The 25441-nt window shown below is 41.9% G+C and overlaps 1 protein-coding gene across 1 annotated transcript in view; it reads right to left on the bottom strand.

Moving 5' to 3' along the window:
* Nucleotides 1-25441, bottom strand: part of ACOXL (acyl-CoA oxidase like) — a 395512-nt gene that overhangs the window by 104440 nt on the left and 265631 nt on the right. Inside the window, exons 14-15 of the mRNA XM_053588707.1 lie at nt 10745-10854; nt 2587-2698 (exon numbers count right to left, since the gene is read on the bottom strand). Coding sequence (XP_053444682.1) covers nt 2587-2698; nt 10745-10854 — 222 coding nt within the window. The remainder of the gene's footprint in view (nt 1-2586; nt 2699-10744; nt 10855-25441) is intronic.

The following is a 25441-nucleotide window of genomic DNA, read 5'->3' on the forward strand; positions in this document are numbered from 1 at the left end:
AAGTTGGAGTAGCCACAGGCAAATCCTATACTCAGAGTCTCTGGTTGCCCAGGGAGACAAGGGGGTGTGGCTTCAGAATATTTGGTAGTAAGCCGTATTGCTAGCAAGAGGGCTGCTGTTTTATGGCTCAGGCAACCGCTTCTCCGGTGTAGCTCCCTTGTGGCAAACTGTCCTCTCTCCGCTCCCGTACCCCAGAGGCTGCACCGACTGGCTGCAGCCCAGCACTGTCTACACCCCTCGAGCAATCGCCCAAGAGTCTGGACCCCTGGGGGACAGGCCTCCAGACCTTGGAGTGAGAGCAGAGGGGAGTGCGGGGAGCGCTGGGAGCCTGGGGTTGCGGGCAGAGACCACACACAGCTTTACACAGTTTTATGCCTGGCCGTATTGTCACCAAAAGACGGCTGTCGCACTGTGCCTCAGGGAACTGCCACTCCGGTGTGGTCCCCTCTCTACTGACTGGGACTGACCTCCAGACCTCAGTGTGAGTAAAGGGGAGCGCTGGGAGCTCAGAATTCCAGGTAGAGACTATACACAGTTTATACAGTTTTATGCCTGGCAGGAGGACTCCGTGGCACCCTATTAGGGGAGGTAGGTCCAGTTTTTAGAGGGTCTCTCCCATGGAGTGTAGTGGGAGGAACTTTGAACTCTGCCTGATTGTTTGTGGGGCACTCTGAGCTGTTCTCATGGGGGAGGGGACTCCCGTCCTCTTGGTGATGGATTTTGTACCTTTTGTTTGTATCCTTGTGGTCTCAGCTCACCTCAGCAGGGTTGACGTGCGTTCTTCAACCTTCTCTCTTAGTGCAGCTCAAATCCACCAGGTTACTTGCTGAATTTTTGTCCTTTAACTCTCCTACTGGACGGGAGCCTCTGTGGAAAGCTGGCTTCAGTCAGCCATCTTGTCTCCTCCCCCCGACTTCCTTATTTCTAAGTTATTCCTTTTTATTTTAATTTAGTGTTCTATAGAGAGGTCTTTGAATAATTTTTTTAGAAGTGAAATTGTTTCTTAGATATCTGAAAATGCCTTTTCATTGCCTGTAGACTCATGAATCAAATTTGGCTTGGAATAGTATGCTTAGATTATGAAGTATTCTCCTTAGAATAGTACTTATAACTCCATTTGGAGCTAGTGAATAAAGACAGAAGTACCCTAATTTTTCCTCTTTGTGAGTAAATTTTTATTTTCTGTCTGGTTGCTTACATAATAGTCTCTTTATTCTAGATTTTTAGGCTATGTCCAGGTATGGAGCTTTTTCCCCATTAACATCTGGATTTCCTTTATATTAAGGGAATTCTTTTTCTACTATGGCTCTGATTATTATTTCTGCTTCTTTTGTTTCAGCATTTCCAGAAGTATTTGTTATCCATAGGTTAGTGTTCTACGATTTCACTCTGGCTCTGTTATCTTCTCTCACCATTTCATCTTTCGCATTTTCCTCTACTGTCTTGGAAAGCTAGTTCACAGCTCTGTTCTCTGCTGCACTTACAGCAAGTTTTCCCATGGTTCCATCTTCTTATTTTGGCTGGCTCCACATTTGATAAGGACAGTATACACGGAATGACTTACACCTTCCTGTGTTCCTAGGGTCTGGTGAAGCCTCACCTCAGATCAATGCCTGGGGGATGAGTTGATTTGTAAGTTATCGTGGGGGATGAGTTACACCCCCAGCCCAACTTCTAGCAGGTTCTCAGCCAGTGTGGTTTTGTTCCACAAGGGCAGATCTTGACTGCTTTCTGTTTCCAGGAGTGTTCTGCCTTCAAAGCATTTCTGAAGAGAATGCCCATCCCCATGTGTCCTACATCCTCTGCCCTTCTACATCCTGTACCACTCCCCAGCCAGGGTGTATGGTCCTGGGCAATTGAAATTGATATAAAAAGGTAAGAACTGGGGGTGGAGAGTTGTAGGGGCCCAGTTCTGGCTCTCATGGAACTGCCTCCCAGGCAGAAGGAGAGCAACAGCCTGGATTCTGGTTATGGCAGACCTGAGCCCCTGAGCCTGGACAGAGGGTGACAGGAGTAAAGCCCAGGGTCTTGTTGGCTATTCTGTGCTGGATCAGAAGATGAAACACAAACTGCTGGGGTACGGGGTGTTTCCTCAAACCACCACATTGCCACTGGACTAGTTGGAAATTTTCTCTAGATTTCTATCAATTCTGACACAAGGTGTTAATTTTTGTAGAGCTTCCTGGGTATTTTAATAAGAAATAGAGGGCATCTCAGATTAACCCAATGCTAGTTTTTACGTATGCCTGATGCAATCCCCCCCCCAGACTAATGTATTCATTATATATATAAAACAATGAATTTTAAATTCCAGTAAGAGCTAAAAGTAACTTCACCCATCAACTCCCATGGCATCTAAATAATATTGTGGGTAAAATTCTAAAGGACGACATCAAGGGGGCTAAAGACTAGCATCCTGGCCTTGAGAACAAAAACCCATGATGCAGAATGGCTGTAAGAACTCTGGCCATTTCCAGAAGCTTGTAATTCAGCTGACTCATCTTCTAAATTTAGCAAATAATTCACCAATTAGCATATGCCTTAAACATATGTCAAAAGGAAAAATATAACACAATGTATATTTACCTTATAATAAATTCTGGCCACCAAACCTCGCTGTAGAACCCTTTCACGAAAATTCACTGCTTTCAACAGAAAGGCGAGATTACCGACGGTGTCCACGTTAAATGCCAGGAAACTGCAGGAAAAACACAGTGACTGTCATTATTACTTTGGCCTCATCAAAGAATTTCATTTGAAAGAAATGGCTGGGGTTTCAGGAATTTTCTTCCCACAGAGAAATGGTGGAAAAGCACACACTCTCCCCACCTTATCTCTCACTGGATGTACTGGAGCTTCTTTTTTATTTTTATTTTTTGCAGTTTTTGGCCGGGACTGGGTTTGAACCTGCCATGTCCGGCATATGGGGCCAGCGCCCTACTCCTTTGAGTCACAGGCACCACCCTGTATTGGTGTTTCTTTTCAGCATTTTTCTGGTGACTGCTTGCCTCTAATTTATTCTATGTGATTGACCTTGTGGCACAGAGATAATTTGGTTTCCTGCTTTTTCCACTGACTATTGTATTATAAGTCATGTTCAATGTTTTATATAGTCTTTCTTCATTAATAAGAGCTATATAATTATCATAATTTACTCGACCACTGTTGGACATGTATTATAGTTACTATAACTGGATATTAACAATAAAACATATCTGTTACAAAGTATCTGTCAATGAATTTGTTAAATACATTACGTATTAGGAATTGCACTAATTATTTGCTGTGTTATTCAATATTCTCAATAATTCTATGATGCTGTAATGATCAAATGTAAAGTACAAGAAACTGAGGCTCAGCAAGATTTGGTAGGTTGCTCAAGGTGAATGGGCACAATGCAGTCAGCTTGGGTTTTGTCTCAGAGGACACCAGTATTTGAGGGAAGAGGCGCTACAGGCAAGCCCAGGGTAAAGTGTGCCTTAGGCATGGTGACTTTCTTCAACTGGGAATAATTTCCAACATCCATATTTGGGAAATGAGGAAATGGAGGTGGGGAGAGTTAAGAACTTAAGCATAAACAGACTCAAAACAACCAAGTTTCCCAAAAGCCTATGGACTTTTCATAATGTAACTCTGCCTTCTGTGCTAATTTTGTGCTGTTCTACACCATGAACTTTTAGGTAACCTTTACAAACGTGTAAGGCATTAATTACCACTTAGGGTCTCCCACAGTGTACCCACCTCGTGCCCTCACTTTCCTCATATTCTGGGAAAATAAGTTATTATAAGACCCAAATAACTTAAGTTTCCATTAACTAAAATATTTTAAAAACCCAAATAGTTGTTACTTAATCAGAAAGTAAGAGAGAAACTTTAAGAAGCAATCGATGTAGTACTTTTGAGAATGCCAAGTGCTCATTAATAATTTCCCTCCATTCAGACAGAGAAGAGGGGAGATTATTTACATGCCAATTACCTGGAAACTTCAATGATATCAATGCCCATTCTGAATCTGAGCTCCAGAAAATGGGGTTGCTGCCTCAGTCAAAGAACTTTCCTATCTTTATTCTTTAGACATTCCCAGGGCTGCTACCATGAAAACTAAAGACAGTGGGTAGAAACTACCTTTCCTGGGATATTGATCGTTGACCACTATTTGTCCACCTGAGGATGTGAATTGCATGTGCTGCAGGAAATGGGTCTCACCCACTCACTTGCTGTGAGTCACACGTCATCCCCAAACATACCCTGGAGCTTAGGAACTCACTCAGGGTAGGCGACTCTTAAAAAGGGGACTATCGCTAAAGGCAACCTCCTTGTAATTGTATACTTTTGCAGAAGGTCCACACGACTCTATTTTTAAATAAAATTTAGATTAAATTCAAGTGCACATCATTAGTCATCAAGGAACTACAAATGGAAACCGTGATGAGGTAGGACCATACCTCCACAAGAATGATAACAATTACATACACTGACATCACAAGGTGCTGAGGATATGGAGAAATCAGAACTCTCATTCTTGTTGATGGGAGTATAAAATGGCAAAATCACTTTGGAAAAAGTTTTCAGTTTCTCATAAAACTAAACATGTACACTAGGATGTAGCCATTCCACCCCTACTATTTGCCTAAGAGAAAACATCTGTTCACAAAAAGGCTTGTATAAGAATGCTCATAGCAGTTCTATACATAAGAGGGAAAACTGGAAATGTCTGTCGTCTACTCATCAGTAAGAGAATGAAAATCAAATGCTACTACATCCATAAAATAAAATAAAATACTACTCTCTAATAAAATGTAATGACAACATGGATGAATCTCAGAAAGCATCATGCCACATCCATGAGCCAGCTACAAAAGAATATGTTGTATGTGGTTCCACTTACAGGACAACTTAGAAAAGGAAAAACTAATCTGTGGTGTAAAAATATCAGAAAAGTAGCTGTGTCTGGGTGGTAGTCATAGGGATTAACAAGAAAGAAGACAAGAGAACTTTCTGGAGTAATGAATACATCTTAAGGAGAGTTTTAGCTACACAGGTGAATGCATTTGCTAAAACTCAGTGAATTGTACACATGAGACTTGTGCATTTCATTGTATATAAATTCTATATAAGAATAAAACCTAATCAAATATTAAACTCTAGCTATGTTCAAGCTAAATTACTTAAAAGTACTGAAGTCTACAGTTTTCTCTGAAATGCATCAGAAAGAAAAGGTGACCTGATGGGTGAGCTGAGGGATGGCTACATCTACACGTGTCATAGGGATGTGCGAAGCACAGTAACTTGTTAATAGGAGAATTACACAGTAGGACTTGGGGGTCCTCAAACTGTGGGCCGCGGGCCACATGAGGCGGTGTGATTGTATTTGTTCCTGTTTTATTTTTTTACTTCAAAATAAGATATGTGCAGTGTGCATAGGAATTTGTTCATAGTTTTTTTTTTTTTTTTAAACTGTAGTCTGGCCCTCCAACGGTCTGAGGGACAGTGAACTGGCCCCCTGTTTAAAAAGTTTGAGGACGCCTGCAGTAGGTATATGAATGATCATGGTAAAATTCTTTCAGCTTTGCTGAATATCTGAAAATTTTCAAAGCACAATAAAACATCAGAATGCAATGCAGAATCCTGACTTTCTTTTTCTCGACACCCACCACCTCCTTGGGGTTTGTGGGCAGATAAGAGTGGTGAGGGCCCAGTGGCAGGCTCCCTTGGGGGAGGGGAAGAGGCAGCCCTCACAGGGACTGGCAAGGGCAGGAGTTTGAGGAGCCACTTCCCTCCAGACCTCCTCTCCCTGCCGAGCCCCATCTGCCTCACTGGTCTCAAGGAGCCTTTTCAGTACCACGATTGACTCCTTCCAGGTCCAAGTGAGGGCTAGCCTCGGGGTGTCCACACACACGCTGCCCATGGAAGGAGTTTCAGGGTGCAGAGGTCTTCTCAGCACGTTTTTCCTCTCGTCCCCACTTGCTCGCAGGCACTTCTCTGGGGGGTATCACTGAGTGCTGTTCTCTTGGGGTGTGGGCTCCACAAGGCGGAGCACCCCCATCCCTGTGTCTCAGCAATGCACAGAGAAGTGCCAGGACACAATGAGCGCTAAAACTAAGTTGGATGGCAAAGGCTTTTTTTTTAAACATAAAAGTCAGAGTAAGTAAAATTGTGGGATTTAAATGGATAAACACAGACAGACTGAATCAAGTAAAACCTGTATGTGTGGGAGAGAGATGTGTACTGTTTTGGAGGTTAATAACCAAGACCAAAATAAATGAACTGGAACTTTCCAAATATTTACAATTGGAATACTGCCTTTGGCACTTCTCAAATCTGTCCTGTAAAATGTGCTAGGAATATAGATTTGCATATGGGCAAGAGCGTGTCGTGCTTTCAAAATGATGGAAACAAGCCCTGCTCTGCTATCTGGAAAAGAAATGAAAGGGCAGATGATTTGTGGCCAGTCGGGGAACCAGTTTCCTGAAAGGATGGAACAGATTCTTGTAGGGAATTGTACTCTTCTTTCAATTCCTTATGTGTTGGACAATTTTCAAACTAGTAAGTTGAGGGGAAAGCCATTAGTACTATAAAATTCCCACTCCAGGCTAGAAATATTAAAAAGATACGCAGACTGTCTAGAGTGCATGAGAAAAAGAACTGAGACATTAAAACTGAGAGAGACTTCAGTGACATGGTCCTAGAATGTGGGAGCTTGTGTTCTCAAGCTTTAAGATAGATGGAAAAAGTTAAGCGCATCCTGATGGTTATTAAAAGTCCCATACCATCATTATCGTGTTTTTCAAGTGTTTAATCAGGATGTGGGGTTATAGTTTCTAATGCATCGTTTCTTTGTAAATTATTTCCATGCATTTGGGTTGTTCAGATAAATAATCCCTATCCAAATAAAATCAATCATTTAAAAAAACACAAAAGAAAGCGCATAGTAAGGTTCCCAAAAGTAGAATAGAGGAGACAATTAATTTATGAGGATTGATCAATGACATAAGAAACAAGGGTACCACCACAGCAAGGATCAATAAAAGCAGAAGCCAGGCAAACGCCTGGTGAGATTAAGCAACAACAACAAGGAAAGGAAAAGGCCCAAGAAACGTTTTTAGGAATGACATTGAAACTCAGCTATAGATATAGGGGGAGCCAAAAGGATAATGACAGAATCATAAGAAAAAACTGATACTACTAAATTAAAAACCAAATGGATAAGTTCCTAGGAAAATACAATTTCCCAGAACTGACACAAGAAGAAAAAAAAACTAGTCTTAAAATAATTCATTAATAAATAGTTGAAAATATTCCCCAAGGCCAAGATCATTTTCGAATAATTTATGAAATTCTTCCACAGAATAAGAACCGGTCCCCAAATTACTCTAGGAGAGCAGTAAAACGTTAATGTAAACTTAAATCGGGGAAATACAAGAATGAGAAATAGTAAGCCAGTAAGTATACATCTCTTTCCTCCCCCCTAAAATACTAAAAAGCCAAATTCAGAAAAATATAAATACAGCATAAACAAAATTGAGTGTTTCTTAAGAACATAAGGGTAATTTAACATTTGAAGATTTGCCAAGATTATTCATCAAATTAATAAAGTAGGAATATCATAAGATCATTTCAAAAGATGCAAAAACATCATTTGATAAAACTCAACTAGTAAGGATAAAAATACATTAAAATGTATGAAGTTCTTTAGGAGGTATTATAGATTGTGTCTATCAAAAACTTCAGAAAATGTCATTCGTTTAATAGAGAAATATTACACGCATTTTTTAAAAACCAGCAATAAGACAAAAGAACATGTATGGTTGCTTCTACTTAAATTGTATTGGAGGTCCTAGACCTTGCAATAAAACATGAAAAGAATAATAGGAATAACAATTCGAAAGAAAGACATAAAAAATTATTACCAAGAAGTGGTTGTCTATGGGATTTAAAACACAAAAGAATCTACAGGCACATTTAAAAGGTATTTTTTTACCATCAGATTTATACACAAAATCCAACTGCATATATAATAAACCATTAACAACAAAAATAATTTTAAAGCATTCTAATTAAAAATATAAATTAGTAATAAATCTATGAAAGGCCATAGTATGTACAGAAAAAATTATAAAACATGACAGGACACTTTGAAGATTATTTGAGAGAAAGATCTGTTTTATAAATATGTCAAATTGTCTGCAGATATATAGATTTAATACACTTTCAAAGAAAATTTCAATAGGTTTTTAAAACCAGCGAATTGTACACAACAAACATTTACCATTTTAACCAGTTTAGTGGTATTAAGTACATTCACATTGTTGTGCAGCCATCGTTATTATCCTATTTCAGAAATCTCGTATCATCCCAACTTGAAACTCTGTATCCATTAAACAGTAACTATCCTTTCTCTCCTCTTCTTGGTGGTAACCAAGACTCTACTTTGACCACCCAAGTGCTTCATGTAAGTGAAATGCTACAATATTTGTCTTTTTGTTTTGTCTTTGAGAAACTTAATAAACTTATTTAAAAACTTATATGGAGCCACAAAAGACCTAGAATAGCCAATACAATTCTGAATTATATTTCAAATATAATAATACTATAGTAATATTTAATTATAAAGCCAGGGTAACTGTGTTGTTAGATCAAGAATATACAAGCAGAATAGGGACAAAATAGCCCCCAGATATGTATGTATCTGTACATATGGAAATTTATTTATTTACTTACTGAGATAGAGTCTCACTCTGTCACCCTGGGTAGAGGGGCGTAATATCCTAGCTCACAGCAACCTCAAACTCTTAGGCTCAAGTGATCCTCTTGCCTCAGCCTCCAAAGTAGCTGAAACTACAAGCATCCTTGGCCTCCCAGAGTGCTAGGATTGCAGGCTTGAGCCACCGTGCCTGGCTATATGAAAAATTAATAAATGCCAAAGGGGAAACTGCAGATCACTGGGGAAGTATGGCCAACTCAGTAAATACAGCTAGAACAATTGACGACCCCTAAGACAGAAAAAAATTTAGATCCCTTCTTCAAACCACAGACAAAAATTTCTGACGGATTCAAGAATTAAATGTGAAAGGTGAAACTTTCAAACTTTAAAGAATATAGATTTCATGATCTCAGAGTAAATGGTGCAAAACGTGTTAAGTATAAAAGATGGTTAAGTTCAATTATAATTTAAGAATTTATGTTAATCAAAAGGTACCATAAATTATAAGAAAAACCACAAACTTGGAGAAGATAATTACAGCACTTACAACAACAAAAGATAAATAACCCCTAAAAATCAGTAAGACAAACACACACACAAAGAAAAACGGGTAAAAAACATGAAGAGGCATTTCATATAAGAAGAAATACAAGCTGCTCAGAAGGCTGAGGTGGGTGGATTGAGGCTGCAATGAGCTACTGTACTCCAGCCTGGACAACCGAGCTAGAGCATGTCAAAAGAAGAAGAGGAGGAGGAGGGAGAGGAAGGGGAAGGAGGAGGAGGAGGAGAAATACAAATGTCCAATAAACTCGTGAAATCCTCCTCAAATCATGGTGGGAAACCCTTTTTTAAATATGGTATTGACAAAAATTAAGTCATCTGATAACACCAAGTGTTGATAAGAATAGGATACAGCTCCACAAGACACATGCTGTTCGGAAGGGTGTAAATGTATACAAACATTTTGAAAATTAATTTAGCACTCTCAAGTAAAGTTGAACATTGGCATACTTCACAGCACAGCAATTCTATTCCTAAGTAATATACACCCTAAAGGAGTGTTTTTCAAACAACAGATTGCAAATTACTAGTAGGCCATAAAATTAGTTTGAAGTACTGAGATTAGGATTCTTAAAAATTGAAACTAAAAAAATATCAGAGAGCATCATTAGCAATAATCAACAGGCAAATAGGCATTTGGTTTCATGCAGAAACCAAATTTGCTCAGGCAGTCATGTCTGAGGTGGGGGTCTTATGAATGTGTGCACATCTGTGAGGCTGTAAAATGTATTTCTTGCTCTAAGGAATGTTACCCTAAGTTTGAAAGCCCTGTACAAACTCTTACACACATTTCCCAGAAAGTATGTATAAGAGTTTTACTAATAACTTTGTGCAAAATATCAAAAAAAAACCAAAAAACAAAAAACAGACACAACCTAAATATGCACTAATAGTGGAGAGTCGAGTGGGTAAGGAAGTTGTGGCATATACACACAATGGAATGTTATGGACCACTGGGAAGAGCAGTTCTTCAGCTACACATAACAATTCGGATGAAGCAATATATATTGAGTTGCAGGATACCACGCATTCGTATTATGCCTTATCTATAAAGCTAACAGACAGTACAAAAAGATCAATAAACACAACCAAGGTTTTGGTTGGGGTCAAACTCTGCCACTCACTAGCCATGTGACCTTGAGCAAAATACATAACCTCTGTGCCTCAGTTTCCTCATATGGGATAGAAATGAGAACCTACATCATGGGGGTTTCAGAATCACAACCTGTAAAACACTTGGAATAGTGAAGAAGTATTAAGAAGGAACACAAGTGGAAAGACAGAAGTAGCAATGTCTTACTGTTTAAGTTCCATAGTGAGTACATGAGCATCACTTTTATGTATATATGAATTTTTGCGTATAGCAAATATTTAAAATTTCAAACAAGAGTGAGTTGTGCTATGCCAAGGCTCTATCAACCAAGGTTCAATAATAAGACACTGGAGGTAAGTGACGGTGGTGGCCTCGGCAATACATACCTGGTTCTCAGCTTGTCACCCATAGACTCAGCCCAGTTTTGGAGCAGGCCAGAGAGTGGCTTTTCTTCGCGGTGTTTGGTATATTGGGTCAGCAGTTCCCGCCCCACAATCTGTGCAAAGAAATTACCACTCATCAACCATGTCTCTGCAATGTAAAAAAGGCCAGAGCGTCTTCAAACACTGCATCCAGATACAGCCATTGGCCACAAGCAAACTCATTGGAAGGAATCCAATATAAGACCCCATCCTGGTAGGGACCTTGATTTCATCACAGCAAATGTGGAGCATTTATCACACTTCTTTCCATTCTACCCCTTGGCAACTTCATTATACTTAAAGCTCTTTGTTTTTCTCTCTCCCTGCCTTTATCAGCCCCTGGGACCAAGTCTGTATTTTAGTTGACACTTCAGATAAAACCTGTTTGCCTTCCAGATAGCTAGTCTGTTCTCTTTTTTTGGCCTCTGACATTGTCTGGTCAATTAGGCCTTTGGAAAATGGTATTAAAATGCACAAATAAAACAATCTCTATCAATCTCTGCCTTCAGCAGCTTTAAAGTTGTAATTTGGACCTAAAACACTGAGATGTCCACAGCTAGCCCACTGCAGAGAAAGCTCAGCTGACAGCAGCAACTGCTAGATGTGTGTGCGAGGCCACCTTGGACCAGCTTGTCCCAGACCACACCCCATGTGCTGCTGCCACAGCCTGAGTGAGCCCAGGCAAGGCCAGCTGAAGAACCACACCCTATGAGCCCAGCCCAAATTGCAGACCTACAAAATGGTGAGCTAACAAATGGTTATCACAAGGCTCTAAGTTTTGGTGTGGTTTATCACAAATCAATAGCTAGCCAATTCATTGTCTTTCAACTATCAATTCACAGTATTTCTTATTTGTTTCATATGCATGCATGTTTGTACATAAATCACATAAAATGTTATATATGATTTCAATTAACAGTGTATCATGTGATATTTTTGGTTTGCATTGCTGTACAGGATTCTGTTTATTTAATGGGTGTATAATTTTCTTCATTTTGATGAGTCATAGCTCACTACACATTTGGTCAGATATTCAGGTGGTTTCTCATTCTACACTGTCATAATAATCTTGATATCAGTATAGTCAGGCAAACAGCATCATCCTTTCTTGGATTATTACCTGAGAATAAATCTCCATGAACTTGACTGATACAGAGCTACTTTAAGAAAGCTACCCCACCTATGAGAGGGAGGCTGAAAACCTGTCCAGGCAACTAGGGTAGCTTTACTGGCATTGTTGGACAGAGCCAGCCATGCAACGCTTGGGACGATTTCAACCAACAGAGAACTGCACCACACCTAGTGTCTTGTCAAATGGCCATGCCATCAAATGTACACAGGAAACTGAGTGCCCAGAGCCCAACTCAGGTTCACCAAAACTTTCGGGTTCTCCCCGTCCCAGGCCTATGGAAGGATTAAGCTGCCCTGTCCCTTTGAAGTTAGGGGTGCCGATTAGACCAGGGCACTAGTGCCTTCGCCATCCTCTCCTTTTCTGTTGCCATGGCAACCTACAATGTTCCTGGTTGCGGCTGGTCCGTAAGCCTGGGCCACAGTCTGCATTTGAGGTTGTCATGATAATTCTGAGTATAGATGCAGGCATGGTTATGTCTTGCTGTGTTTGTGGTCACTTTATTATAAATTACTTTCCTTTGTTTGCCTTGAAGTATTGTCTTGACTTCTTGAACTGATGCCTCCAGATAGGTTATGAGATCCATAACTTTATTTCTGGATTAGTAAAGAGAGTGTTACAAAATGTTTATTATCTAAAAGAGGGCATTAGGTTTGGTGGGATTGAGAATCGCTATATTACAGGTCAAAGGATGTGAACATTTTTAAGACTGCTGCTCTACAAAATAAGTCCAAACATCATACACTGCCAGGATTAGAGAAAATGGGGGAAATGAACTAATGTTAACTAGAATTAAAACGATAGAGCAGTCAAGTTGTTTAACTAACACAACACTAGGGTTAACATTTATATATTTTTTGTTTTTGAGAATCAATTAAATTTATGATGGCTCTGACTCAGTCTCTCTCTTGCCATAAAAGAAACATCATTACCAGCACTAACACATTACTTTTTCTGATTCCTGCCCCTCCATAGCTTTTCCTCACTTTATTTAGTGATCACAGAACAGGACTTGTTTCCTGGCTTACGGTATCTGTGCAGCCTGGAACATGAGAGCCGGGAGGCAGAGCGTGTGCATCCTCGCACCATCAGACAACATACGACACAGAGTTGGAAGCTGAATAAATGAACGAACAAATTCCTTTCCTGTTCCCACTGTCTCATCCAGTGTGCTCAATTCCTTGATAATCTCCTTTAACCTCTGTCACTACTTCCGCCTTTTCCATGTAAGTAACTTAAATTGGGAAAATGAACTCACTCTAACTAGAATTAAAATTAGAATGATATGATAATCAAGTCTGGGTGCTAAACTTAAGAGAAAAGGGAGATAAATTGGGTCTTGGCTAATGTCAGGAAAGCAAATGACTCATTTCAGATCTTTGCTCTTTTTCTAGGTCATGAGACAAGGAAACATGATTTAAAAAATGAGTTTATTTTCTGCTGTTGATGCCCCCTTGGTGAAAGACTAAGTGATTGGAGCGATCAGCTACTGTGAGATTTGGGTATTACAGTCTCTACATTCAGGACTTTTTTTGAAAAATGACTGGGGGGAGGGGTAAAGATAGATGGGTCACCACCTAGCCTGGCCATGCAATGAAGATATTCCTATAATATATTATGTAGTATGTGTGTGTATATGTAAAATTTTACATATTGACTTTAAAATAATTATAGACTCACAGAAGTTGCAAAGTTAAAATAGCAGAGAGAAGTCAGAAGTCAGCCAGTCACCCAGATTCCCCTAAAAGTGAGCTCTCACATAATAGTGGTCACCAAACCCAGGAAATTCAATAACATTTGTATTCATGAAATGTTTTAGATTTAGTAGAGATTTCATTACTTAAAATGAACGTAAGAGTAGATGATTTTGCAAACTGAAATATTATTTTTTATATCTTTAGCTAAGTCTGGTGTTCTAATTAATATCAGATTATCTTAAGACAACTTGCGATACTAAGTCTCTCAAGGTGATTGTGGCTGGCATTTCTGTGGCTCCTGGTTTCTACATGTGAATTCTCTTTTATTTTCTTATACACCTGCTCAGGAGCACCTTTCTGAAGAGAACTGAACAGTCAGAACAGCCATGTTCTTTTCTTTTAAAAAAGATCCCATCTGCAGGAGGAATCAAGTTCATCTATAGCCAACGTTCGGAAACTATGAGTTTTAACAATTGTGCAGGATGGTGACATCATAAACGTGCATTTATAATGAATATCATTTCCATCACACAGCACCGATTATGTAACACCAATAAAAGGTTTTGGGTTTTTTTTAGGTCAAATCACTTTTCAAGGCATCTATGAAGCCACTAACATTTCCACACACTAAGTATTTCACTGATTTATGCTAGGTACAGTGAGACTTGGATTAAAAGGTCTAACAATTGGGGTTTGCTGCCAAGGCAGAAACACTTAGAGCCAATTAGAATAGAAAAGTATGATTCCTAATGAAAAAACACCAGATATCCATTCTGTATCCAGGCTGTGGGGCCGCACTTGGGTTTGTACCACACAGGGTAATGGATTAGTTCAAAGTGGCAGTATTTATGGCCTTGGGTTCAAGATCATGTTCCAAAGAGCCCTAGGCAGGACTAGCTACATAATTTGGGGCCCAGTGCAAAATGAAAATCCAGGGTCTCTTGTTCAAAAATTAAGAATTTTAAGATGGTGAGAGCAGAACATTCAACCACGCATGGGCCTTTCAGAGCGTGGGGCCCTGTACCACTGCACAGGCCCCACCCCACAAGCCAGCCCTGGCCCTAGGGGTTCCAACAGGCCTGCCAGATAAAATAAAGGACACCCAGTGAATTATCTGAACACTTGAATATTGCTGGGTACATACTTACACAAAAACATTATTTATTGTTCACCTGAAATACAAATGTAACCGGGAATCCTGTTTTTATTTGCTCTACCTGGCAAGCTAGGTTTCTGAAGGGCAACTCAGGGGTCACCGGGAAGTGCAAGGATAAAGACAAGATCAAGTAGACATGATACTCCAGAAAGCATTTTAACCTTTCACCTCCTTCAGATGCTGGGCATTCTATCAAGGCAGGATTTCTATAAGGAGAGTCTATAAAAATTTCCTGGCTAGAAGAAATGAAAGACATGGGGTGGGGAGGGAGGAGGGGAATGAAGAGGATGAGAAAGGGGGGAGGAAAAGAAAGGGATGGATGCAGGGAAGGGAGCTGAGGAGAGAAGAGGAAGGACTGAAGGACTAGAAAGACTATATTAACACATAAACCAGCATGTAAGATGCTCTGAGTACTTGCTGGGCCTTGAGCATGGATTTGAACTTCACTAAGGAGCATGGATAGATCTGAAATGGTGATTTAGGCCTAGCAGAAATTAATGCACAATTTGATTGAACTTAAGAGTGGTTAGGGGTTTTTTGTTTGTTTTTAGATAAATCCGTCCCAATTTTAACTTTACTTCTTAGTATCGCTTCCTGATTAGAAAACAAAGAGGTCCCTTCCTTTTTTTCCTCCTTCATCCCGCCCACATTCATGGAGCACTTACTGTGTACAAGTGCCTACTGTCTATATTGAGTGTGGGGGGCCAAAAGGATGAATAAGATACATTGGGGGTTCCGGGCCGGACAGGGGTGAGTATACACACACACGGCCATGCTCGGTGGCCTCTGTGAAGAACACGGCAGGCTCAGAAGTGCAGCAAGTCTGAAACAGATCCCTTCACTGTAAGGATCCGGGAAAACTTCATGGAGGAGGAAGCTTTCAACCTGAGCCTTAAAGAACAGATAAGCTTAAATCATGTGTTCATTAATTTACTCAATACCTAATAGTGGCAAGAGCCATTTTCTTTGAATATCTATCTACTAAGCATAAACCCTTCCCCAAACTCTTTCTATGGAATAACTAACCTAATCCTCATGACAGCGGGTATTTAACACAATCACCCTATTGTCCACACAAGATTCCTGAGGCCTCGGGAGGTTAAGCCAGTTACCAGGGTCATACAGCCAGGATGTGGTGGGGCTGGGGCTTTAACCCAGAATCCCTGCTCTTAGTAATTCCTTAGTAAGCTGCACCTACTATATGCCAAGCTCTGTGCTGGGCACTGGAGATACAAAGATAGTCAGGGACCCATGCTGTGCAGGGAGATGGGCAGGCACAGACAGCAGCGTGATACAATGTGATGAGGTGACAGAGGTGGACAGAAAGCTCAGTAGGTGCACACAGGGGCTCACACTTGACATAAATTCTGAGACTGAGATAAAATGGAAGGAGTGGTAAGGACATCCAGGGCTGTGAACAGAGTGTCTTTAAAGGCAGAGAGGCATGGACAGGCTGAAAGTGCAGGCCTGTGCGCAGCAGGAAGGTCTGGGCAGGGTCTTGGCCCTGGCTGAAGAGCTGACTTTATCAGGGGGTGATAGGGAGCTGAGTGACAGCATCAGCCCAGAGGCCACCAGATGAACCATCTGTGCATCTTCCTGTTAGAACTTCTTACCCGCACAGTCCACAGGCCCAACAAAGTGGTTTGTTTTGTCCCTACTAAGTTTGATGAACTCCCAGGAATGCATTGCCCTAAGGAAGAAAAGTCAGCTTCTCCCTAGGGAGAGACACCAACTCCTTCTGTCACCTCCTAGGGCCATGTTGTCTAGAGGAGAAACTTTCTAGAGTCGGGGTTAAGGGTCTGCGTGCAAGGCTGTGTTGCTCCCCCCACCTCACAGATGGCTTTGGTCTGACACATACCTACTCTCTGCCATTTCATATTAAAAAGAAATTGTGTGCTACCTTCTGTTGAAACAGTGGAATTTCTTGGCAGCCTGAACCCATATTCCCCCAGAGCAACTAGTGGAGCAGAGCAGCTGCCGCCTCTTGGGAGGAGACAAGGTCCCCAGTGTGCACCAGCTCCTGCCATCCCCTGAGACTCAGGGGCTTGCTGCAGTGATTCAGGCCCCACCTGACCCTAAAGGCCATTGATTTGGTGACCCCTGGTGTGGGCTTGGCCCGGGGATCCCATATAGCTGGGATGACCCTGCCCCCTTCCATCCACACCTGTGTCTGACCCAGTGTACCCCAAACTGTGAAGGCCAGCTGAGGAACACATCTATCCTGTGGGCAGCCCCTGCTGGCCTCCAAGCCCCACACTGACTTTTCTTTGTGGCCCAAACCTCTCATTAAAGCTTGTAGAAATGCCAGCTACTCACCAGCAGCCTCTCATGTACTAGGGCATAGCACCAAGAGGACCTGCAAGGAACTCAGCTGACCTCTTCAGGGAAGGCTTCTCCTATGGCTGCCCCTAGAAACACGGCAGCTCTTGTAAGACACCACTGAGATGGCCAGGAACCACTACTGTGTCAGAGTCGCTGAACACAGGACAGATGCCAGGGACTCAAAGACAGACAGGTCTCTGAGCCAGCCCAGGGGTCGCCAAGGAGGGTGGCAGGTGTTCTCATAGTTCCAGCCACTTTGGAACCACAACAGATACGGATTACGGGTAGATAGAGGTGTCCTGACTGGTAACCCCACTAGCAACTGGGTCTAGATCCAATTCCTTGAAGCCATTGCACCCGGCTCCCCCGTGCAGGATAGGGCTGCCCTGGCTGCCGTTTCAGGGGTTTCCCACGTCTCCCTCACTTGCACCAAGTCTCCTCCGTGGTGCACGCGCACCAGTCCCCTCCTGGCATGCAAGGCCCAACAACAACAAACCACTCAGTGTCACTGGGATAGATGTGACTTGTGTACTTATTGTTTTACTGAAGACAGAAAGTAACTGAAATCTTCAAGTGCGACAACATAAAGAGTTAAATGGCAGAGAGGAGAACGTTAGAAAATAAAGAAGTTTTTTATAACTTGAGTAATATGTAAACGCTTCTGAAGGGAAAAAAATTCTCTTTAACCCCCAATGTTGACTTAAATTGTTTCAAATTATGTTACTCAAACATGCTCAAACATAAAACTAGATATAAACACCTTATGTTTATAGCTCTTATTCAACTATAAACTATGAAATGAAATACAAGCAAAACTACAAAACCAATGAGATTCAAATCGACAGCCCTAATAGCATGTGGCAGACCATGTTTGGCAGCATGAACTTGGTCCTTTCTGGCCCATGTGAGTTTATTTGGTGGGGGGGACATGTCATACCCGCACCTCTGAGGGTTTGGGAAAGAGGCCCCCCTCCTTCACTTCTCTTTCTCTTGGCCATGATTTGAAGGTGTCCTCTCCAAAATTCAGGTGTTGCCAACACAATAGTATTAAGAGGCGGAGTCTAAAAAAAAGAGGCAGAGTCTTTAAGAGGTGATTAGGTGCTGAGGGCTGCTCCCTCCTGAATGGGATCAGCGCCCTTGTAAAGAGGCTTCACGAAGCCTTCCATCGCCTGCCTTTCTGCTGCATTCTGCCATGCGAGGACACAGCAGTCAAGACACTATCTTGGAAGCAGAAAGCTGCCCTCACCAGGTGCCACATCCAGACCATGGGCTCCTCAGCTCCAAAACTGTGAGAAATAAATTTCTGCTCTTTATCAATTACCCGGTGGGATTCTCTTACAGCAGCACAATTGGTCTAAGACACCTGCTTCAAGCAGCACATCATACCATGCCTGGACCCTCACTTTATCATAGAAAATCTACATCTGATCTTTCCTCATCAGGTCCTGGTGATCCAGGTGGTGCTATCTGGTACCACAGGACTTACAAACACAACACAATGTCTGGGATCCCACACAGTCCCTGGTTACATGGGTGTCACCCCCATGATTTATACACAGCACTTAAATTATTTCTGTTTAAATGATCATCAAAATTAAAAAAAAAAAAAACCACTAACACACTTGTCAAGAACTCACAGACCTAAATTGGAAAAAGAAATTCTAAAATCAAACTTGTTGCAAAACTCAGAATCTGTGTAGAAACCCAAGGCCTGACTTTGGGGAGCGGCGAAATGAAGATAAACAAACAGCCCAGATGCAGAAGACTCCCTTGCTCCACAATCTCACACATGAAACCCTTGAAGAAAGCTTTAAATATTTAAATGCTGCAACATCTGGTTTTGAAAAAATAAGAACCAGCTTTACACACGGGTCAGTGCACTTAGAAAGAAAAAGCTAGAACATGTCTGTTCAAACGACCGTGGTCAGCTTTCCTAAAACCATTCCAAAACTCCTCCAAATTCCAAAAATATGAACAAAATTACCCAAACCTTCTCTAAGTCCCCCCAAATGAACAATCACGTTTTGGGAATGCATCAGATCAATTCTGTGCCCCAAACAGATCCTCCAGCCCTCCTCCTCACTCCATTTCCAACGGCCCCACCCTGGCCTGGGACCCATGGCCTTCACGAGCCAGGACTCTGCCTGCCTCTCTGGCCCTATGGCACACATCTCAACACCTCCCCCTAATTTTTTCTGCCATCATCAGAGATGATTCTAGATATAATTCTCATCTGTAAATCTCGGAAAAGGTCCTTTGAATTGTTTCCCCTGGTTCTGCTAAGCCTCAGCTCCCCCCAGCTCTCCTTAACGGAAGCAGAACTGTCAACCGTGGCCCTGTCACCCCTGCACCAGTCATCCCTGCTGTTGTCATCCTGCTTACAGGCCCTTTAAAACCGGTACTCCATGGCCATGTGAGTGGAGAAGACGGAAAGTGAGTGGGTGGACCTAACCTTCACCTATGATTTTAAGGGTATCTGTACTTTCTCCTTTTGGCCTCTCCGAATCTTCTCCTACTGACCCCTGGGGCTCACCTATAGCCAGAGGGCTGGGCCTCAGTGAGAACCCTCCTCCAGGCTCACTACCCAGTTTCTCCCTACAGTCTGAGTTCTTCAGCCCAAGGTCCAGTGCACATGCACTGCTTTTCCTGGACCGGCCTCAGGGTCTCATTCTAGCACCTGAAGTCCGCTTGTCAGCGGAAGAATTTTGAATTCTTCCCTCTGGTGTGAGTGGGGATAGCAGTTCTGCTGGAGAGCCAGGTGGCTGTGCCTGTGCACGGCATACATGGGCCTTTGTTCTCTGGGAAAGGCCTTCCTTTCTTTGCTACTCTTCCTTTCTTCTCTTCCTTCCCCTACTTTTATATTTAAGGGAGGAACTTTTTTTAAATAGCTTTAAAGAAATTGACTTTTAAAATTTCAAAACAATATAAAATAGCCTTAGAAAGTAAAAGTCCCGAGCGGCGCCTGTGGCTCAGTCGGTAAGGCGCCGGCCCCATATATGGAGGGTGGCGGGTTCAAACCCAGCCCCGGCCAAACTGCAACCAAAAAATAGCCGGGCGTTGTGGCGGGCGCCTGTAGTCCCAGCTACTCGGGAGGCTGAGGCAAGAGAATCGCTTAAGCCCAGGAGTTGGAGGTTGCTGTGAGCTGTGTGAGGCCATGGCACTCTACCGAGGGACATAAAGTGAGACTCTGTCTCTACAAAAAAAAAGAAAGTAAAAGTCCCCTACTCAATTCCTTACCTCCAGTCCCTCATTCCAGAAGTTATCATTTTTAAATAGTGTTTGTTCTGCTAGCTAGAAGGAGAAACTTCCAAATGTCAAGGTCAAACAGATTCTCATGCCATGTTTTAGTTTGCTTCATAGTTGGGGCATGCTTTTCTTGAGATGTTTTGTTTTTCTTGGAGTCTTAATGAACAGTTTTTTCTCTTGTTTCAAGAAGAAACATGCCTTTTCCACCCTGTCACTAAAATCTTTTTGCTCTTTTTTGCTGAACAGAAATAATCTCCTTCTTAAAGTCATTCTTTTAATCCCTCAGGCTTCCTGTTCCAAAGTGAACTAATTGTTTTTTGAGGTTGCCATGTTTTGGGGGTGCCATACCATTCAGCTGTTCTTTACACACTCCCCTTGGCTTAGTTCCAGATAGCATATTTTTTTTTTTTTTTGAGACAGAGTCTCACTCAGCTGCCCTGGGGTTGAGTGCTGTGGCAGTCACAGCTTACAGTAACCTCAAACTCTTGGGCTCAAATGATCCTGTTGCCCCAGCCTCCCAACATGCCTGCCACAAAGCCTGCTAGTTTTTAGAGATGGGGTTTCACTCTTGCTCAGGCTGATCTCGAACTCCTGAGCTTAAGCAATCCACCTGTCTTGGCCTCCCAGAGTGTTGTGATTACAGACGGGAGCCACCACCCCTGCCTAGCATACAATTTTTTTAATTCTTAATTTCTTTTTTCTTTTTTTTTTTTTTATTGTTGGGGATTCATTGAGGGTACAATACGCCAGGTTACACTGATGGCATTAGTTAGGTAAAGTCCCTCTTGCAATCATGTCTTGTGCCCAGAAGTTGTGGCACACACCAAGGCCCCACCCCTCTCCCTCCTTCCCGCTCTCTGCTTTTCCTTCCCCCCACCCCATGACTTTAATTGTCATTAATTGTCCTCATATCAAAATTGAGTACATAGGATTCATGCTTCTCCATTCTTGTGATGCTTTACTAAGAATAATATCTTCCACTTTCATCCAGGTTAATACGAAAGATGTAAAGTCTCCATTTTTTAAATAGCTGAATAGTATTCCATGGTGTACATATACCACAGATTGTTAATCCATTCCTGGGTTGGTGGGCATTTAGGCTGTTTCCACATTTTGGCGATTGTAAATTGAGCTGCAATAAACAGTCTAGTGCAAGTGTCCTTATGATAAAAGGATTTTTTTCCTTCTGGGTAGATGGCCAGTAATGGGATTGCAGGATCAAATGGGAGGTCTAGCTTGAGTGCTTTGAGGGTTCTCCATACTTCCTTCCAGAAAGGTTGTACTAGTTTGCAGTCCCACCAGCAGTGTAAAAGTGTTCCCTTCTCTCCACATCCATGCCAGCATCTGCAGTTTTGAGATTTTGTGATGTGGGCCATTCTCCCTGGGGTTAGATGATATCTCATGAGGTGAAACTCTCCCTCTTTTCTGATGACATGATCTTATACTTAGAGAATCCCAAAGACTCAACCACAAGACTCCTAGAAGTCATCAAAAAATACAGTAATGTTTCAGGATATAAAATCAATGTCCACAAGTCAGTAGCCTTTGTGTACACCAATAACAGTCAAGATGAGAAGCTAATTAAGGACACAACTCCCTTCACCATAGTTTCAAAGACAATGAAATACCTAGGAATATACCTAACGAAGGAGGTGAAGGACCTCTATAAAGAAAACTATGAAATCCTCAGAAAGGAAATAGCAGAGGATTTTAACAAATGGAAGAACACACCATGCTCATGGATAGGCAGAATCAACATTGTTAAAATGTCTATACTTCCCAAAGCAATCTACCTATTCAATGCCATTCCTATCAAAATACCAACATCGTACTTTCAAGATTTGGAAAAAATGATTCTGCATTTTGTATGGAACCAGAAAAACACCCGTATAGCTAAGGCAGTTCTTAGTAATAAACATAAAGCTGGGGGCATCAGCATACCAGACTTTAGTCTGTACTACAAATTCCTAATTTCTTTAATGCGCCTCTGTACTTCATCCACAAGTCATATTTTTCAGAAAAATGCATGGTTAGGTAACTTTACTGAACACTGTCTAATTTTGCCTCATATTTGATCGATCATTTGGCTAGCGATAAGCCCTCACATTCAAAATAGCTTTCTTCAGAATTTTAAAGGTATGGTTCCAAAGACTTTCCACTTCAAGGGCAGCCTGCAGATCAGCAGCCATGGCAACACCAAGGGGACGGAGGGAAAGGCAGAATTCTCCAATCCCAGAACATGAATTTGAACAAGCTCTTCAAGGATGTATTACGGGTACCATAGAAGAGAAAAGCAATATTCTATCCTTCAGTGCTGCAAAGAGCTCTGCCATCAATCTCTTATTCCACAGTAAATAATTTAACATGTTTCAGCCTGAGAGGTTTCAGGCCCTTTCTTTTTCCTAATGTTCTAAAATTCTCCGGGCTGGTTTTAGGCTCCTATGTTTTCTGGTGAGTCCTACCGATCTTAGGATTTTTGCCTCTCTTCAGATCTGAGGAATTTTCTTCTCATTCTCCAATTTACCTGCCTCTCTGCATTCTCTATTCCCTCTCTCTTGGGAATGTTATAGATTTCCTAGACTGATTATCCATATTTCTTAGCCTTTCCCTTTCATGTTCCTCGTTTTGATCTTTCCGATCTTTCATTCTGGGAAGTTTTTCTCAAATTTGTTCTCTATTCCCTATATTGGACTTTTTACTTTACAAATGTATACTTTTAATTTGCCAGGCACATTACGGTTTTCTCAATGCTTGCCTGTCATCGCAGGCTATTCTTGTTTCATGAATACAATGTGGCATCAGACATCCTTAGGGTTACTGATTGGTTTTTGTTTCTCTATTCTGCTCCCTCTAGTGTTAGTTGTCCTGTTTGTTCATCTTGTTCCTTCTTTTTCATGCTGCTGATTTTTCCTTAATTGCCTGATCATCCTTTTAGATAATATTATGGAATTATTGCGTATTTTCTTAGGTATGATGATGGTATTATGGCTTTATAAGAAAAAGTCCTTATTTTTAAGAAAATGAATGTTGAGATTTTTACAGACAAAGTATCTTGATATCTGCAATTTACTTTCAAGTTGTTTCATGTTCTCTCTCTCTCTCTCAGATACTTAGAAGGTAGCAAAAATTTTAATATGATGAAATGTTAACATGTGATGAAACCAGGTGGAGAGTATGTCCATATGCTCATTGTACTAGTCTTTCAACTTTGTCCTAAAATTTCTGTCCAAAAATTTTCATTGTAAAAGTTGAAAATCAGAACAACAAAATATCTGTTAATGCTTGATTGCTCATTCTCTGAACAACCTTAGAAAAATACACCACAGGGTCAGAAATCATGATAGGAATCAGCTTTCTTATAGGAAAACAGGTATCTGCTTGGTCTTTTTTTCTTCCTCAGTTTAAATTTAATAGAAATTACAAAATTCCACTGGGTTGAGCCCCACTGCTAGTACATGGCACATACCAGCTGGCCTGCCCCACAGCACAGCTCAGGATTCCCACCAGGGGAAGAAAAGCTGACCTTCCAACCCGTGCAGGAAAGGCCTGTCCTGTCCCACACCACATCTCCCATATCTCGGCCGAGTGTAAGTGTTTTAAGCACAAAAAAAGTTTTGTTCTCTTGGCTGCCTGCTGTAACCCAGCACTGAAAAGAGCCAGCAGTCGCTTTTGCTTGGAGGAAATATTATTTGCTTTCTTGGACACTAGGCTTGATGGCATCACTGCCGGGCTCCCATCTGGCCATCAGCAGTTCCAAGACAGAATTCTCTACGACAGAACCACCCTGACCAGTCAGGAAGAGGATGCCCCGTCTTGGATTTTAAGCATGTTAATGGTAGGTTATTTGCATCTTTACATATTTGCACTGTGGGGTAATGAGCAATATACGCAAAGCTTCTGACTGATATTCTTCAGGAAATCTGCCAGAGTGGATTAAGAAGAGACCTGTCCTGGTGTATCTCTAATGAAGCAAAAGAAAGTTATAATGAGATTTCATGGGTGTGGGTAGTAATTGGATTTGGTGGAGGGTGTAATCAAATCTCACCAAGCGCCTACAACCTTTGACCCTGGAAATAATGCAAGGGTCAGGAAACCTTCCATCTTACTTAAAGGGAGACATGTAAAGCCTGCAGAAACTCTATCGCGCATGTCCCCAGTCATGGGATGACAGCTCCAGCACCTTCAGAACTGCAGAAGGGTTTCCCCTTCAGGTGGGGGCTGCAAGCACTGTAGGTAATACCAGAATAGTGTGAAACTCATTGGCTACTTTCCATCCTCCAGTCTCCTGAAATTTCCATCTCTACCTCAATAAGGAGTATTGGAAGCAGAACCCAGCCCAGAGAAGGGTGTACTCCCCACAATGGGCAGATTCCAACACACAAGTAGAAGGCCATGTGTCCCAGTGCAGGTACCAGCACTACCCCCTATCACCATATAGGCATCACCCCTGGATGCCTGGCAGCCAAAAACTCTGGGTCCAACCCAGGGCATGAAGCCTGACAGGATTCCTGGAAGGGTGTTGACCGATGGTAAGCAGGCAGGCTGACCACCACCCTAGCACTAAACTAAGTAATCCGAGTCTCACCCCAGGGGACCAAGCCCTCCCTAGGCAGGCTGTTAAGGCTCCTTCCTGGAGCAGAACTGCTGTGGTCAGGTTCTCTGATTTGGGACAATCCCCCCTCTAGCTCAGATTACTAATAAGACCTTAAACTGGGTGGCTTATAAACAGTAGAAATTTATTTCTCACAGTTCTGGGAGCTGGGAAGTCCCAGATCAAGGTGCTGGCAGATTCAGTTCATAGATGGCACCTTTTCGCTGTGCCCACACATGGTGTAAGAGGCAAGGCAGCTCTCTTTTATAAAGCACTAATCCCATTCAGAAGGGCAGAGCCCTCATGACCTAATCACCTCCCGAAGGCCCCATCTTCTAATACAATCACCTTGGGGGTTAAGTGTCAACACTGTAAATTGTGGGGGAGACACAAACATTCAGACCACAGCTGGTTAGCCCATCCCTTTCATGCCAATTTCATGCCATACTTTTTATCCTCTAGAAATTTTTTGTAAGTCTTTTTTTTTCTTTTACCCTCTAACCACTAGACCACCAGGGAC

The sequence above is a fragment of the Nycticebus coucang genome, chromosome 4, assembly GCF_027406575.1.
Source record: "Nycticebus coucang isolate mNycCou1 chromosome 4, mNycCou1.pri, whole genome shotgun sequence".
In the NCBI taxonomy this organism is placed as follows: domain Eukaryota; kingdom Metazoa; phylum Chordata; class Mammalia; order Primates; family Lorisidae; genus Nycticebus; species Nycticebus coucang.